At 40.9% G+C, this 19,133-nt stretch overlaps 1 protein-coding gene across 4 annotated transcripts in view; it reads right to left on the bottom strand.

Annotated features, from left to right (window-relative positions):
* Positions 1-19,133, bottom strand: part of kif17 (kinesin family member 17) — a 45,778-nt gene that overhangs the window by 12,902 nt on the left and 13,743 nt on the right. For 3 of the 4 annotated variants that reach the window (XM_078425456.1, XM_078425455.1, XM_078425454.1), the window contains exons 6-11: positions 17,444-17,541; positions 15,986-16,130; positions 11,682-11,788; positions 8,187-8,362; positions 7,289-7,517; positions 692-950 (exon numbers count right to left, since the gene is read on the bottom strand). In XM_078425456.1, the coding sequence (XP_078281582.1) occupies positions 692-950; positions 7,289-7,517; positions 8,187-8,362; positions 11,682-11,788; positions 15,986-16,130; positions 17,444-17,541 (1,014 nt within the window). The remainder of the gene's footprint in view (positions 1-691; positions 951-7,288; positions 7,518-8,186; positions 8,363-11,681; positions 11,789-15,985; positions 16,131-17,443; positions 17,542-19,133) is intronic. The other variant, XM_078425457.1, reaches the window with a different exon arrangement.

The following is a 19,133-nucleotide window of genomic DNA, read 5'->3' as shown; positions in this document are numbered from 1 at the left end:
TGTCCGATTCACCTTTACCCCAATGCAGACATTTAACTTTTTCTAAGGAACTGATACGCTACAATGCTGAGAACATCTATTAGCCAAAACATTATGAAGGTATCACAAAATGCTGGAGTAACTCAGCAGGTCAGGCAGCATTTGGAGAGAAGGAATGGGTGACGTTTCGGGTCGAGACCCTTCTTCAGATCCAGCCAAAACATTATGACCAGTGACAGGTGAAGTGAATAACATTGGTTGTCTTGTTACAATGACACCTGTCAAGGGGTGGGATATATTAGACAGCAAGTGAACAGTAAGTTCTTAAAGTTGATGTGTTGGATGCAGTAGAAATGGGCAGGAGTAAAGACCTGAGCGACTTTGGCAAGGGCCAAATTGTTATGGCCAGACGACTGGGTCAGAGCATCTCTGAAATGGCAAGGCTTGTTGGGTGCTCCTGGTCAGCAGTGGTGAGTACCTACCGACAGTGGACAAACCACAAACTGGCGACAGGGTGATGGTCGCCCAAGGCTCATTGATGCGTGAGGGCAACAAAGGCTATCCCGTCTGGTCCGAACCGACTGTGGAAGATGACAAGCCGGTGGAGGGAGTGTGAGTGGATAACATGTGAAACACAGCTTTTCACTGTATATCAGTGCACGGGGCAACAATAAACCTGAACGTTTAACCCAAGATGTCCACAACCACTTACCAGACGGAAGCGTGATCTTTTGAAGAACTGTTTCTGGTAGTTTCCAACAACCACTTTCTTCATCCCAAACACATTCCCGTTTTATTTTGTCTATATTGCTGTAGTTACATTCACGCCGAATTAAAGGCTGGATTCTTTCTAGGACTTGCTGCAGTAGAATGTTTTCTCGCTCCTGCCTCCTTATGGTAGACAGGTAATCAATACGCTCAAATTCAAACTCAGATTGCAGATCAGAAATTTCTATCTCAGCAACCGTTAGCTTAAATAAAATGAATGATAAATAATTAATAATTTATAAACATCCTAAAGTTCTGCTTATCAGACATTATTACAAACATGGAATATGGAATAAAATGAAATTAGACAAGTTCACGAAGTGAAAAAAAATACTGTTTGATAGATTAAGATATATTAAGATAGAAGGTTGCCATTTTATGAGTAAAACAATCCTCTGATTCTGTACTGTAACTTTGGTCTCATTTCATTTCAATGCAACAAGGTTTGTCTGAATTATGGGATTTAAAAAATTATGTATCTTAAGATCCTAAACTCCATGTTATGTTTTGTGAATAGATAGAGCAGAGTATGTTTACTAAATCCAACACTCAACACTTTTACAGTCGTTTCGGACCGATGCAGGAACAGAGGGTTATATTTTACATCTTTTTTAAGTGTGCATGCTGAGTGCACTTTAAAGCCACCAAAATTTGCAGTATTTCAGAAACCTGGCTCCAATTAACTGTTTTCAAGCAAGTTGAGGATTTTCCAGCCTTTCTGAGACTCAGCAGTACTTTGAGGTTGAATACACAATGTTAACTGAATGGTATGAAATAGTTAATGGAAATATGGGGATCCTTGCAGCAAACATGAGTCATTATACCGATTAAAAACTGCACCAGAGGCCAAACAGCACCACAATGAATGCCACAGTGAATCTGAAGATGTACTTCCCAGTGCCTGAAACAAAGCTTCACTTCACACGAGCAAGAATCTACAGAATAGTCATGTGCAATTTTGTGCAAGAATGAGGCTTGGAAATGCAGGCGTAACAAGCAGAGAGCTAAAGTCCTTCTTGGATGATTCAGAGAGAATGGTCGAAGAAGGGTGATAGGAGCAGTGCATCTTTTGCTGCTCAAATGTACAGTTTAAAGGATTAAGATTTTTAAAGTGGGAGTGAGTTGATTTAATTTGGGGGTAAGATGAGTTGAGATCGGCCCCGTGGAGTGCTCATCCTGCAACATGTGGAAGATCAGGGATATTGTCGGTGTCCCTGATGACTACGTGTGCAGGAAGTGTGTCCAGCTGCAGCTCCTGGCAGACCGCATTGAACGGTTGGAGCTGCGGTTGGATTCATACTGGAGCATCCACGATGCTGAGAAGGTCGTGAATAGCACGTACAGTGAGTTGACCACACCGCAGGTAAAAGTTAAGCGGACAGAAAGGGAACGGGTGTCCACTAGCCAGCGTAGTAGTAGGCAGGTAGTGCAGGAGTCCCCTGCAGTCATCTCCCTCCTAAACAGATATATCATTTTGGATACTGTTGGGGGAGATGGCTCATCAGGGGAAGGCAGCAGCAGCCAAGTTCATGGCACCGTGGGTGGCTCTGCGGTAAAGGAGGGGAGGAAAAAGAGTGGAAGGGCTATAGTAATAGGGGATTCAATTGTAAGGGGAATAGATAGGCGTTTCTGCGGCAGCAAACGAGACTCCAGGATGGTATGTTGCCTCCCTGGTGCAAGGGTCAGGGATGTCTCTGAGCGGCTGCAGAGCATTCTGGAGGGGGAGGGTGAACAGCCAGTTGTCGTGGTGCACATTGGCACCAACGATATAGGTAAAAAACAGGATGAGGTCCTACAAGGTGAATTTAGGGAGCTAGGAGATAAACTTAAAAGTAGGACCTCAAAGGTAATAATCTCTGGATTACTACCAGTGCCACGTGCTAGTCAGAGTAGAAATAGGAGGATATTTCAGATGAATACGTGGCTTGAAAAATGGTGCAAGGGGGAGGGATTCAAATTTCTCGGACATTGGAACCAGTTCTGAGAGAGGTGGGACCAGTACAAACAGGACGGTCTGCACCTGAGCTGGAATGGAACCAATGTCCTTGGGAGAGTGTTTGCTAGTGCTGTCGGGGAGGATTTAAACTAATGTGGCAGGGGGGGTGGGAGCATGAGCAGAGAAACAGAGGGGTGTAAAATTAGGGTAGAAGCAATAGGTAGCAAGGTGAAAAGTAAAAGTGGCAGGCAGACAAATCCCGGGGAAAAATCAAAAAGGGCCACTTTTCAACATAATTGTATAAGGGGTAAGAGTGTTGTAAAAACAAGCCTGAAGGCTTTGTGTCTCAATGCAAGGAGCATTCGTAATAAGGTGGATGAGTTGAATGTGCAAATAGTTATTAATGAATATGATATAGTTGGGATTACGGAGACATGGCTCCAGGGTGACCAAGCCTGGGAGCTGAACATCCAGAGATATTCAATATTCAGTAGGGATACAGAATAGAAAAGGAGGTGGGGTAGCGTTGCTGGTTAGTGAGGAGATTAACGCAATAGAAAGGAAGAACATTAGCTTGGAGGATGTGGAATCGATATGGGTAGAGCTGCGAAACACTAAGGGGCAGAAAACGCTAGTGGGAGTTGTGTACAGGCCACCTAACAGTAGTAGTAGAGTTGGGGATGGCATCAAACAGGAAATTAGAAATGCGTGCAACAAAGGTAAAACAGTTATAATGGGTGACTTCAATCTAGATATAGATTGGGTGAATCAAATTGGCAGAGGTGCTGAGGAAAAGGATTTCTTGGAATGTATGCGGGATAGTTTTCTAAACCAACATGTAGAGGAACCAACGAGAGAGCAGGCTATTCTAGACTGGGTATTGAGTAATGAGGAAGGGTTAGTTAGCAGTCTTGATGTGCGTGGCCCCTTGGGCAAGAGGGACCATAATATGGTTGAGTTCTTCATTAGGATGGAGAGTGACAAAGTTAATTCAGAAACAACGGTTCTGAACTTAAAGAAAGGTAACTTTGAGGGTATGAGACGTGAATTGGCCAAGATAGACTGGCAATTGATTCTTAAAGGGTTGACGGTGGATATGCAATGGAAGGCATTTAAAGACCACATGGATGAACTACAACAATTGTTCATCCCAGTTTGGCAAAATAATAAATCAGGGAAGGTAGTGCATCCGTGGCTAACAAGGGAAATTAGGGATAGTATCAAAACAAAAGATGAAGCATACAAATTAGCAAGAAAAAGCAGCCTACCAGAGGACTGGGAGAAATTCAGAGTCCAGCAGAGGAGGACAAAGGGCTTAATTAGGAAAGGGAAAATAGGTTATGAAAGAAAACTGGCAGGGAACATAAAAACTGACTGCAAAAGCTTTTATAGATATGTGAAGAGAAAAAGATTAGTTAAAACAAATGTAGGTCCCTTGCAGTCAGAAACAGGTGAATTGATCATGGGGAACAAGGACATGGCAGACCAATTGAATAACTACTTTGGTTCTGTCTTCACTAAGGAAGACATAAATAATCTGCCAGAAATAGCAGGGGACCAGGGGTCAAATGAGATGGAGGAACTGAGTGAAATCCAGGTTAGTCAGGAAGTGGTGTTAGGTAAATTGAATGGATTAAAGGCCGATAAATCCCCAGGGCCAGATAGGCTGCATCCCAGAGTGCTTAAGGAGGTAGCCCCAGAAATAGTGGATGCATTTGTGATAATTTTTCAAAACTCTTTAGATTCTGGAGCAGTTCCTGAGGATTGGAGGGTAGCTAATGTAACCCCACTTTTCAAAAAGGGAGGGAAGAGAGAAAACGGGGAATTACAGACCAGTTAGTCTAACATCGGTAGTGGGGAAAATGCTAGAGTCAGTTATTAAAGATGGGATAGCAGCACATTTGGAAAGTGGTGAAATCATTGGACAAAGTCAGCATGGATTTATGAAAGGTAAATCATGTCTGACGAATCTTATAGAATTTTTCGAGGATGTAACTAGTAGAGTGGATAAGGGAGAACCAGTGGATGTGTTATATCTGGACTTCCAGAAGGCTTTCGACAAGGTCCCACATAAAGCACACGGTATTGTGGGTTCAGTATTGATGTGGATAGAGAACTGGCTGGCAGACAGGAAGCAAAGAGTAAGAATAAACGGGTCCTTTTCAGAATGGCAGGCAGTAACCAGTGGGGTACCACATGGCTCAGTGCTGGGACCCCAGCTATTTACAATATATATTAATGATTTGGACGAGGGAATTGAATGCAACATCTCCAAGTTTGCAGATGACACGATGCTGGGGGGCAGTGTTAGCTGTGAGGAAGATGTTAGGAGGCTGCAACGTGACTTGGATAGGTTAGGTGAGTGGGCAAATGCATGGCAGATGCAGTATAATGTGGATAAATGTGAGGTTATCCACTTTGGTGGCAAGAACAGGAAAGCAGACTATTATCTGAATGGTGGCCGATTAGGAAAAGGGGAGATGCAACGAGACCTGGGTGTCGTGGTACACCAGTCATTGAAAGTAGGCATGCAGGTGCAGCAGGCAGTGAAGAAAGCGAATGGTATGTTCGCATTCATAGCGAGGGGATTTAAGTATAGGAGCAGGGAGGTTCTGCTGCAGTTGTACAGGGCATTGGTGAGACCACACCTGGAGTATTGCGTACAGTTTTGGTCTCCTAATTTGAGGAAAGATATTCTTGCCATAGAGGGAGTACAGAAAAGGTTCACCAGATTGATTCCTGGGATGGCAGGACTTTCATATGAAGAAAGACTGGATAGACTCGGCTTGTACTCGCTGGAATTTAGAAGATTGAGGGGGGATCTTATAGAAACTTACAAAATTCTTAAGGGGTTGGACTGGCTAGATGCAGGAAGATTGTTCCCGATGTTGGGGAAGTCCAGAACAAGGGGTCACAGTTTAAGGATAAGGGGGGAGTCTTTTAGGACCGAGATGAGAAAGTTTTTTTTCACACAGAGAGTGGTGAATCTGTGGAATTCTCTGCCACAGAAGGTAGTTGAGGCCAGTTCATTGGCTATATTTAAGAAGGAGTTAAATGTGGCCCTTGTGGCTAAAGGGATCAGGGGGTATGGAGAGAAGGCAGGTACAGGATAATGAGTTGGATGATCAGCCATGATCATATTGAATGGCGGTGCAGGCTCAAAGGGCCGAATGGCCTACACCTGCACCTATTTTCTATGTTTCTAAATTGTTGCAAATGATGCCAGGGACAGAGTTGTTAATTCAAGATTACACCAGAGTATGCATGTCAACTAAAATGCAAAGGTTCATCAATCAACAAATAAGTCTGAATACCAAATATTACCCAGAACCTAAAAAAAGTCACGGTCTAGCAAAGTAGCCATAAATGCTTAATGATTAAGCAAAATATACATTGTATTGAACCTGATCAATTATAACTATAGTTTATCAACTGCATCACTACCAGAAACTGTACAATTTTGATTTATTTTTCTTTAGAGGGAAAAGGAATAATAATGTAGGAAGGAACTGCAGATGCTGGTTTAAAAAAAGATAGACACAAAATACTGGAGTACCTCAGCGGGACAAGCAGTATCTCTGGAGAGGAATGGGTGACATTTCAGGTTGAGTCTCTTCTTCAGACTGGTCAGGGGAGAGGGATGTACATTGATAAGGAAGTGCCAGGTGTGAAAACAGGCCAAAGGGAATGTAGTTCAAGGAAAATGTAGAATAGATCATTGTTAGCTGGGAGAAGGTAACAACAAAGCAACAGAGATTAAATGTAGTCGGAGACAGTAAAACAGTAAGGGGGAGGGATGGAGAGAGGGAAAGCAAGGGTTACTCAAAGTTAGAGAAGTCAATGTTCATACTGCTGGGGTATAAGTTGCCCAAGTGAAATATGGGGTGCTGGTCCTCCAATTTGCGCTGGGCTTCACTTTGACAATGGAGGTGGCCCAGGACAGAAAGGTCAGTGTGCGAATGGGAGGGTGAGTTAAAGTGTTTAACAACTGGGAGATTAGGTAGGTTTAGGCGGACTGAGCAGAGGTGTTCAGCGAAACGATAGCTGAGCCTGTGCTTGGTCTCGCTGATATATAGGAGTCCACACCTGGAACAGTGGAAACAGTAGATGAGGTTGGAGGAGGTGCAAGTGAACCCCTGCCTCACCTGAAAAGACTGTCAGTGTCCTTGGACAGTCAAGGGGGGAAGTATCGGGATAGGTGTTGCTTCTTCTGCGGTTGCAGAGGAAAGTATCTGGGGAGGGAGTGGTTTGGGTGGTGAGGGACGAGTTGACCAGGAAGTTGCGGAGGGAACTGTCTCTGCGGAAAGCAGAAAGAAGTGGAGATGGGAAGATGTGGCTAGTGGTGGGATTCTGTTGGAGGTGGCAAAAATGTTGGAGGATTATGTGCTGTATGCGATGACTGATGAGGTTGAAGGTGAGGACTAGGGGGACCCTGTCCCTGTTACGACCGGGGGGAGGGGGAGCAAGAACAGAGTTGCAGGATATCGAGGAGACCCTAGTGAGGGCCTCGTCTATGATGGAAGAAGGGAACCCCCCATTCCCTAAAGAATGAGGACATGCAATAATAGTTTTAGATTAAGGGTATATTACAAAGAAAAATATTACCTTTCTCTGCAAGTTTTCAATATTTTTGCTTTTTGCGCGAACTTCATCTTGAATAGATTCATAGACATTGATCAAGATAGTAGGATCATCCCTATCTGTGTGTTTCATTGCTTCTGCAAGCTGATTCTTCCTCTCATCAGCATATTTCTTGCGCCGTTTCCTTTTCTCCTTAAGTTCTGTATTTTTGGCTTGTTCTCCCCCTACAACCTCATTCTCCAACATCTTCAGCCTACAGTGAACAATAAATAATTTTGTTAACACATCTTGCACAAAGGAGTTGACGTTGACATTTTGTGGCTGACTATTGGTGCACATCGGCTTATGGGCAACATCTAGGATGAAGCAGTGGCTGGTATTTGAGGCATCAGCCTCATTTACATCAGGCCAGTGTAATATGAGGTGTGAAGAAAACACCAGTTAAATAGTAGACTGGGAATAGTATTTATAAAAATTATAGGGATAAATATAACCACATTTTGTTTATACATCACGCACAGATGTTCCTGTTACCATTGGTATAAAACAGCACTTCTACCAATATGAGAATTGGGATTGCTTTTGATGCACAATGGCCTCATGAACAAGTCCTAATGTGAATATTATGCATTGTCTACAGTAAACAAATGAACAATTATTAAACATTTACATAATTTGAACAATGTTCTCTAAATTAGACCTGGAAGAGAGCTGTAGTTGTTTCGGCAAAAATGTTGTATAATTTTATACACATAACTTCAGGAGTAATAAGTATTATTTACATAATAATCCAGTTGACTGTAAACAGATGAGACAGTAAACCTCTTCCAGGAAATTGAAAATGCTGCAATCTATACATGCAATATGTTCCAAAATAAGTGCATATTATCGAGGTAATAATGGCACGCTTCGTAGAACAGACCTTGCAAGTACCTCGTCCTGGTCTAAGGTGGCAGGTGATGAAGCAGCTGTAGAATATTCCTCTGCAATTTCTCCCTTTACTGGAGGCACTTCAAGAGAATGCTGTTCTTCATAAGGCTCCGTATCATTCCTGCTGCTTGTGTCTTGTTGAGCTATTTCAGGCTCTGGTTCTATCAACTTGAAACATTTGATAACAAAACCAAATTATTAGAGCAATGTTTTGTATTTGTCAAGACACGTTCATTAATTTCAAATTTTAAAAATACACCCAATGTACAAAATTGTATGTTCTTCTATCTTATTTCACAGGTTGGTAATTGGTTAAATATTTTTGGTAAAGACGAAGGGATTGGTGATACATTCGTAGACTTTAGACTCTCCATGATTATCTGGAGTTGGAGGTACTCAATTTAGAGCTATAGAGTCAGATCTAAACAGCACAGAAACATGCCCTTTGGTGCCACTCGTCCATGCCGACCAAGAGGCCCCATCTAAGCTAGTTCTATTTGCCCCATTTGGCATTTAGAATCATGGTGTAATTTAGAGCCATAGTTTAATTAGCAGTGTAAGGCACCTGCACCATTGGTGATTTCTGGGGAACTACAGATGAGAATCTGTGAAAGATGACCTTGTTTAAAATAATATGGACATAAGCCTACCCAGCCACTGTGTCATCCTCATTTACATGAAAACTTGCATCCTCCTTTACAAGATTCCATTGAGGACTCTCATTTGCAAGTACATTTATATCAGGAAGATCTACAAACAAAAACGTTCATTGTTGTTTGACCTATGAAATATTTGTTCTTTTGTCTCAAAGGATTGGTAATACATGTTCCATCCTCCATAGTACCGTCACTAAGTGGCTGTGTCCTTTTTACATGTGCACTTTGTTTCATATTTTCTAAACTATTTTCACTCATTATATAAAAAATAGTTGCTGGGCCTTTTGTATTGTTGTATAAAAATAGTGGCCCTTCCCTTGGCCTAACAAAAAGGCCATTCAGTGAATATGGAGAGGTATTTATTTTTTAAACGGTGAGAAACTGGTTAATGTTTGCATGCAATGGATTTGTGCAGATTCAGGACGTGCAAAAAGAAGATAAGCAAGTGCAGCAAGCAATTAGAAAGTAGGGTAAAAAAAAGTTTTTGGCCCTTACTGAGGTGTTGGGATTGAAACAAAGGATGTTTGCTGAGATTGTACAGGTTCAGTGAAACCACATGTGGAAAGATGCACATAGTTTTGGTCTGCGCTCTCTGGAGATTGGGTGAATGTGAGATGGTTTACCAGAATGATGACTGGATTGGATATTAGCTACAGGGAGAAGTTGCATAGATTGGATTATTTTCTCTGGAATGCCAGAGGTTATGGGGAAACCTGAAGAAGTATATAAAATGATGAGAGGCATAGATAGGGCAGACAGTCAGAAGCTTTTTCCCAGGATGAAAAAATCAAATACTAGAGGGCATTGTTATAAGGTGAGAGGATTAAAGTTTAAAAGAGATGTAATTGAGTGCCTGGAACAAGCTGTCAGGGGTGGTGATTGAGGAAGATATGATAGTGCCATTTAGGAGACTTTTGATAAGTATATGGATATACAGGGAATGGAGAGATACAGATTATGTTCAGGGAGACAAGAGTTGGTCTCGGCACCATGTTTGGTACAGACTGTGGCCTGAAGGGCCTGTTCTTGCGCTGTACTGTTCTATATTTTCTGTTTCACTGAGACAGACAATTTAGTGATTGATCATCCAAGTGGATGACAAGAATCCAGAACTATATTGTCTCAGGCAAGCACTGTCTCAGGATAAGGAATCAGCCTCCTTGTTCTGAGATGAGCTGAAATCTCTTCACACAGAGGGTTGCTTATTTTTGGAATTCCAACATTGGAGGAACGAATGGATGTTCAGTCACCAAGTATATTTAAGATTGAGAGAGTTTTGTCCATTAAGGGAGTGAGGGATATGGGCAGCAAAGTGGAACTGACGCACAGTATTAAATATGATTTTATCAATGTTGGACCAAGCTCTAAGAGCTCTTTTTTTTTAAGGTTATAACATTCTTATATAATTGTATTTGCCTTCCATTTATTTTGGACTGGACTTTAAAATACAGAGGCAGAGTTTTTAAAACTATTTTTCCTCCTCTTATTCCTTGATTAAATTGCTAAATGAACAAGGTATCATTATCATTACTAGACTGCAAACAAGGGCCCCAGTTCTTGATGTCCTTTCCAGATCCTGTATCTGGTTTGATTCTGGACAGGACAAAAGAAATGGCAACCCCTTGTATTTATTTGTCAATTTTTCTTGAATGGCACAGGAGGGCCATTAGATCATGTCTATGCTAGGTCTCAGAGCATACCCATCACTTCCATTCTCCCCCAACTTATTTTCTACACGTGTCTAACAACCCCCCCCCCCCCCCCCGATTCTCCTGCGACCCACCTATATTAGGGCTGATTTACAATGACCAATTAACCTATGAGAAGTGGAGGAAACTGGAGCACCCAGGATAAGGTTTGCTTGGAGATTGCACAAATTTCATACAGATAGTATCCGAGCTCAGGTAGACACAAAATGCTGGAGTAACTCAGCGGGTCAGGCAGCATCTCTAGAGAGAAGGAATGGATGACGTTTCGGGTCGAGACCCTTCTTGATTTAACCCAGCATCTGCAGTTTTCTTTCCTACGTATCTGAGCTCAGGATCAAATCTGGGAAACTGAAGCTGTGCAGCAGCAGCACTAATTGCTGCATTTCCAAATCATTTCCTTTAGCTACGATTCTGAAACTGGCTGCCTTGAGAAAGAGAGGAAACTGAACTTTCTGGTTCCAAACTCTCTTCTAATTCTATTGTGTCTTAATAGCACTGCAGCTTGGGAGATAACTATAGGGGGATTCCCTGGCACGACCTGTCTCCATTTTACAGAACTGTTACTGCTCTGTAGTACGAGAGTAGGGCATCGCAGCTAGAAATTCAATTCTCAGTCATTCAAAACTGGATCCACCTGTACAGTTTCAGAAATCAACTTATTGATAATAGAATATATGCATTTCTAATGCACAGGAAATGTGAAGACATTGATCCGCATTTTAATTATCCAAGCTGTTGCTTTCCAGAGCCACATTAGTAAATAACTTCCTGTATTATTGACATTTTATGTTCCTGAAAGGAAATAGCTTTGCCCTTTCTTCACTACAAACCACTTACCACCATTGTTTCAAATGTATTAATCCGGACATTAAGTACATAAACATATAATAAAGTACAGATCATATCCAGTGGTTATATTAGAGTCAATTATGGCCCTTAATACAACTTTATCTCTTGGTTAGTGATGAGAAATGGCCAAAAAGGTGGTGGCTATCTCACATTTCAAATTGGCTATTGGGGTATTCCTCTTTAACCCTGAATTATATCTCAACATATTAAACAGCAAAATGACTCATTGAAAGACAGGTGCATGTTTAATGCCAGTGTAATAATAATATTTACCATAGCAACATTTAGCTTCTGTTCTATTTCACTCACATCCGCTAATTCAACACTAAATGGCTGTGTTATCTCCACAGCACAGGTGCTTTCTTCAAATGGAGGTGCATCTAAGGAGGCAGAGATTTGTTTGTAATGTTATCAGTTACATAAGCTGTGCATACTATCACTCAACAATTGAGAACCATTAAGTTCCCTAACAACAAATCAGCATATTCTCTTATATTTTAGGCTGGCAATATTTTAGAACCATATCAAAATGGCGTCAACTTTTAGCAGCGGACAGTTCCAACAAATGCATAGGCATGATAATAATCTCAATGTGTTCTGTGTATATTTTCAACAACCAAACAAAACCATTTACCCAGCCAATGCTTTGCATCTCTAAGAGACTACAGTTGTTGGAATCTGAGTGGGGGGATAGGGTTAGTGTATGGGTGAATCCCTGGCCAGCAGGGACTCAGTAGGCCGAAGCGCCTGTTTTCACACTGTATCTCGAAAGTTTAAAGTCTGAGCATACAACAAAGTGCTGGAGGAACTCAGTGGCTCAGGCAGCATCTGTAGAGGGGAATGAACAGACTGGTCAGGACTCTTCTTCAGGCTAATGGAACAGCAGTGGGGGAAAAAGCTGGAGTAGTGAAGTAAGGATGGGGAAAAGGCTGGCAAAGCCAGGTAGATGCAGGTCAGCGTGGGTGAGGGTGGAATGGCAGTTAGGTGTAGATAGTGACAAAGGCTATAGATGAAAAGGAGACAAAAGGTTGCTAGATAAGAGGAATAAAATGTAGAGCAGGAGGGAGGAATATGGGTGGATGCATAAGGAGGAGGGGAAAGGAATAGGATGATGTAGATAGTGGGAGAATAGTGTGCGCACTGGGGGAAGTTGTGGGCATTTGCTGTATATAATCAGTGTGTTTCAATTCAAAGTAACTGACAATTTGAATTGGAATGTTTCATTGCACTCTGTTATTAATATTTTCAGGCAATATTGTCCAATGTTTTCATTACACAGCAGGCCTCTGGATAGTGTTGCAGAGCAGAGGGATCTATGAGTACAGGTGCATGGTTCATTGAAGGTCAGGTCACAGGTAGAAAAGGTGGTCAAAAAGGCTTTTGGCACTTTGGCCTTCATCAGTCAGAGTATTGAGTATAGAGGTTGGGAGGCCATGTTGCAATTGTTTATATAGGACGTTGGTGAGACCGCATTTAGAATATTGTGTTCAGTTCTGGCACCATGTTACAGGAAAGATATTGTCAAGCTTGAAAGGATTCAGAAATGGTTTACGAGAATGTTGCCAGGACTAGAGGGTGTGAGCTCTTGGGAGTGGTTGAGTTGGCTGGAGTATTCTATGGAGCACAGGAGGATGAGGGGTGATCTTATAGAGGTGTACAAAATCATGAGAGGAATAGCTCGCGTAGATGCACAGTCTCTTGCACAGATTAGGGGAATCGAGGACCAGAGGACATAGGTTCAAGGTGAAGGGGAAAAGATTTAATAGGAATCCGAGGGGTAACCCTTTCACACAAAGGGTGGTGGGTATATGGAACAAGCTGCCAGAGGACATAGTTGAGGCTGAGATTATCCCATCATTTAAGAAACAGTTAGACTGGTGCATGGATAGGACAGGTTTGGAGGGATCTGGACCAAGCGCAGGCAAGTGGGACTAGTGTCGCTGGGACATTGTTGGCCGGTGTGGGCAAGTTGGGCCGAAGGGTCTGTTTCCACACTGTATCACTCTATGATTCTATAATTTTTAAATGAATTTATTTATTTCAATAAATATTAAAATTTGCTGTTTGTGTGCCCATCAAAGCATGTATCTTGGGAAATCCATCCCCTGCAGGTGACAGACTTGGCTGGAAAATTCAGAATGCTCCTCTTAATGAAAATAGAAAATGCTCAAAGCATGCAACAAGTCAAGCAACATATGTGAAAAGAGAACTAGAGTTAATCTTTCAGATTGTCAGAACTGTGAAAAAGATAATTTTAAGTTTAAGGAGAAGATGGCGGGCACAGTGGCGCAGCTCTAGAATTGCTGCTTTACGGCACCAGAGACCCAGGTTCGATCCTGACTACAGGTGCTGTCTGTATGGCGTTTTTGCGTTCTCCCTGTGACCGAATGAGTTTTCTCCAGGTGGTCCAGTTTTCTCCCACATTCCAAAGACATGCAGGTTTCTAGGTTAATTGGCTTGCGTAAATTGTCCCTAGTGTGTAAGGTAGGATAGAGCTATCCTATTATTGGTCGGCACGTACTTGATGGGCCAATGGGCCTGTTTCCACACTGTATATCTAAGCTAAACTAAACTAAGGATGGACAGGATGAAGGTAATATCTGATATGGGATTATAGCAGGGTCGGATTGGGCTGAACTGCAGGGACCATCAATCAAATGGTTAATTGACCCCTACATCCAACATCATACAACTTGTTTATTTACCCAACCTTCAGCACTACCTCTTATCAATTACAAACATGACCCCAATTCTCTAACCCAGTTGGAAGCTCACTTCTCACTCTTACCAAATGGTACTGCACCACTGCTGATGACTCAACCTGTCAAGGCCCTGATTCCATGCAGCTCATGATCCCATTTAACTAATAACAAAAATGGCCTCTATTTGGTGCAAGTGTCCTGTGATGAGCGCATGCCTCGAATGTACACAGATTTTTTTCAAATGGTGTCAAGGCATTATGTATTTTTTGACATGCACATGGCTGGCAGTTTTGTGCCAACATAGATCATACAAGCAGGGACCCTGAACATTTTTTTGGAAATGTACACAAAAGTATCCAAAAAGCCATCTGGGTTTTACATCTTTAAAATATGTGGATGCTAGAATTCTGAAACAAAAACAGAAAATGCTACAAAAACTAAGCATGCCAGGCAGCATCTGTAGAATAAGAAACAGTCAATGTTAATAGTCTGAATCCCTTTGTCAGGACAATGTTAAATTAAGTTCTGTTGCACAGCTAACAAAAATATGCTGTGCAGAAGTATTTGTAATCTTTCCTGATTTTTTTAAATGACAGATGCCCTTTTTGAACCAACTACAGCAAAAACATCTGTAGCCCTAGTGAAATTGTACCGCCTTTCAGCAATACAAATAAAGCATCTCTTGCAACTACCAGTCTAACACATTTGCTCTGTCAAATAATATTAAGGTCACAGTTTCATTCAATTTGTCGAGATTCTCATTAATGCATTGCCCTGAACAATTCCCTTTGATCAAATAAGAGTAAACGAGCACTGGTGGGTCAGTGAGCAAAATATATATTAAGGATATCCTGAAAAAGCAAAGGAGTCCTTCTGCAGTTGTACAGGGCCCTGGTGAGACCACACCTGGAGTATTGTGTGCTGTTTTGGTCACCTAATTTGAGGAAGGATTTTCTTGCTATTGAGGGAGTACAGCGTAGGTTCACGAGATTAATTCCCAGGATGGCGGGACTGTCATACAATGAAAGAATGGAACGATTGGGTTTGTATTCACTGGAATTTAGAAGGATGAGAGGGAATCTTATAGAAACATATAAAACTATTAAGGGATTGGACACGCTAGATGAAGAAAACATGTTCTCGATGTTGGGGGAGTCCAGAACCAGTGCCCACAGTTTAAGAATAAGGAGTAGGTCATTTAGAACTGAGATGAGGAGAAACTTTTTCACCCAGAGTTGTGAATTTGTAGAATTCTTTGCCTCAGAAGGCAGTGGAGGCCGATTCAATGGAAGCATTCAAAAGAGAGTTAGATAGAGCTCTTAGGGCTAGCGGAATCATGGGATATGGGGAGAAGGCAGGAACGGGGTACTGATTGTGGATGTTCAGCCATGATCAAATTGAATGGCGGTGCTGGCTCGAAGAGCCAAATGGCCTACTCCTGCACCTAATTTCAATGTATCTATGAAAAGCAACCCAAGTATCAGATCCATTTCATTGAAGGCATCTTATGTAAAAAAAAAACATACATAATGATGCGCAACCTTCAGGAAAAGTCTCAAAAGATTTGAAAATAGATGTTCACCGGACAGCAGATAGTGGAACAAAGGTAGCACAAATAATTGCGAAGACCAATTTGCAATCATACTATTGCAATTACAGATGTGCATGCCTGTCATGCACTGAATTCATTGGCTTCAAAATTTAGAATCGGATTTCAAAACATACAAAGCTATTGAATTCCTAAGTTATCTCAGAGTTAATGTATGCGACTCTACATCAAGTATTGTGAACTCTTGTTGACACATTCATCATTGGGTAGTGCACACAAATAACATTTACATTGAAATACTTCAAACCCTGACCCATGCAGCATACCAGTGGCCTTATCAAAGGCTTCAATGTGTGCCAGCTTCACTTCAAAAGAACTTCTTAGTTTTTCAATGTCTTCTTGCAGCTTCACATTAGATTTCTGCTCTGCTTCATAATCTGCTTTGATCTTTAATAACTTCTGCTCGTATTCCTAAAGAAAAATTCAAAATGAAATATTTGACGAAGGACATCTACTAAAATCTCATCATACCAATTTAATCTCGACATTAAGTTAAAGATGGAAATACTTGCAGAACAATCATGCACTCTCTTGTACAGGGAGCTGCTACTCCTACGTGTACTCCTACATCCCCTGTACTCCTTACTTGTATCCTCCAATATTGGACCACTATTGTACTCTTCGTGAAGGTACTTCCACAATGTTGCTGTGAAGGGAGCTCCAGGATTTAGATTCAGTGACACTGAAAGAACTGTCAAGTCAAGATGGTGAATTTATAGGAGGTGGTGTTCTTGCTGCTCCTACCTTTATTGTAAATAAAAGTAAATGGAATGGAAATTGCAATTGATGTAGGATAGACAAGTAATTGCTGTGCATTTTGTGGATGGTACATATTGCAATCATAGTGTACCCATGGTAGAGAGAATGAATGTTTAGGATGATGAATGAGGTGCTATTCAAGCAGGCTGCTTCAGCCTGGTGTTGACTTTCTTGAAATTTTCTTGGAGTTACACGCATCCAGGCAAATTGAGAGTATTCCATCACCATTCTGACATGTCACGTAGATGGAAAAAGGCTTTGGGGTATCAAGGCAAGAGTCACTCACTGCAGGAGACGTAGCCTCGGTTCTGTTCTGGTAGCCACAGTATTTATGTGAATTGCATTCATTGCTCACAGTGTAATGTTCTCTACATTGGAAAAACAAAACCCAGGTTGGATTACTGCTTAGCAGAACATGCCTGTTTAGTTTGTAAGGACTCATGAGCTTCCGGTCACTTGTCACTTTAATTCTCTATCCCACCCCAACACTGATCTTGTTTGCCCATGCCTCTGGATTACTAGTCCAGTCATTTAATTACCATATCATGCTTCGTGACAAAGTAAAACCAACGAGTACACAGCAGAAAAGAAAAGAATCACAAGAATAGGATTACTAATCATTACGTGAACAGTTTACATTTAATTGCACCATTGCAGACAAACTAAACGCAACAAATGTTAAACCATCCCTATCACTGACACTGAAATTTGGACGACATGATTTTTTGCAGCAGGGAAAATGCAAATCTAATTTTTGTGCCTATTTTTTTAATGTGTGGTGCTTATTTTGTTACTCCCATGCAATAACTGAGAATAACTGCATTAAAACTCTGTTATTTCCCTTAGATGAATGTAAATGATAGTTTTGCCTAGACAAGCAAACAGCAGAATAACCTCTTACTTCAGGTCTCTGGGCATACAAACCTTGAGAATATATTTCAACGTTTGATTTGATGTATACAAACCTGTCTGATATTTTCTTTTTCAATTTCTATCTCAGCATGGACTTCAGGAGATTGACTGGTTGCTTGGGTATTATTCATTTGGACATTATTTAGATAATCTGCAGAATCAAAATGAAGTTAATTCTACCAATAACCTATGGTACTCGGCATAAAATATAAAAGATAGAGAGGCAGTCAGTTATTACATCGTAATCCTTTGGGTCCTACTTTAAATCATTACAACTAATTCAGTCATGAAGTATCAAGAGTTGAGTGTCATCTTTGTATGTAATGGTGATAAATTTATAAAGGTGATTTAGAGCAATCAGCATAAGGAAAAGTGGAAAGCTGCCAAAATTCCATATTTCAGGACCACTCATATAGCCCACTGCTTTTCCAGTTGAGATAAATTAACTCAGCACACATTAACTTTCCTGAAATAAGTATCTCTGCAGGAGTTTATTAAGCTATTTAGCCATGAAGGAGAGCTGTTCCAGGTTCCCATCTATTTGAACTGTGTTCTTCTTTTCTTTCGATTCTCCAAAATACAATGCCTCTCAAAACTTTTAACAAAATCTGCACAACAAAATATATCCAGCAAAATTTGGCATCTATGTTCCTAAGAACATAAGAAATAAGAACAAGAATGGGTTATCCAGCCCTTTGAGCCTGCTCTCCCATTCATCGACATTATCCCCATATTCATGTTTTCCCTGTATATCCAGAAAACTATTAATCTCTGTCCACCCTCATACCTTTCGATATATTATTTCCATTAAGAATGGTCTCGACCCGAAACGTCACCCATTCCTTCTCTCCTGAGATGCTGCCTGATCTGCTGAGTTACTCCAGCATTTTGTGAATAAATACCTTCGATTTGTACCAGCATCTGCAGTTATTTTCTTACATTTCCATTAACACAGTCAACTCTCCTCCTGCTCCTTCATATTTTTCTTTGCATTAAGGTGTTAAGATTCAAGTTTCACTTAAGACTACATCATTTCCAAACATCATGTCAAATTTTACCCTCAAAGAGCCGATGACAAAGAGCCTATGATTATAAACCAACTCTTTCCCATTGCACAAAATGAGTGAGCTATGTTTCTACAATTGACCAAAATTTAAAAAATGATATTGGACTACCACCAATTGGATGAGATGACTAGGAATACTCATGAATAAAAATAATATGGCTAATTAATGCCAAGAATTGTTTTTTTGTTTTTTTTTTAATGTTTTCGATGATATATATTAGGAAAGCACAAGTTACTTGAGAGAAAATAAGATGACTTGTTGCAAAGATTATTTTTGGAGTATTTAACTGAAACCAGGACAAAATTCCAAAAATCAATGCAAATTTAAGACAGTTTTAATATGTACAATCAATGGAGTTGATGGAGCAACAGAAGAGCTAATTAATACTCAAATCCTAGTCATGATTAACACATTAGTTATTGAGTGTGTAGGAAAGAATTGCAGATGCTGGTTTAAATTGAAGTTAGACACATAATGCTGGAGTAACTCAGAAGGACAGGCAGCATCTCTGGAGAGAAGGGATGGGTGACGTTTCGGGTCGAGACCCTTCTTGATTAGTTATTAATATTGAAAACAATTAATCACCTAGGACTTGGATTTTAGATTCTACTACTTCCTATCTTCATTGAATAGAAACATAGAAAACATAGAAAATAGGTGCAGGAGTAGGCCATTT

This window comes from Rhinoraja longicauda, chromosome 30 (assembly GCF_053455715.1).
Source record: "Rhinoraja longicauda isolate Sanriku21f chromosome 30, sRhiLon1.1, whole genome shotgun sequence".
Lineage (NCBI taxonomy): Eukaryota > Metazoa > Chordata > Chondrichthyes > Rajiformes > Arhynchobatidae > Rhinoraja > Rhinoraja longicauda.
This window is presented reverse-complemented; position numbering and strand designations above follow the sequence as displayed.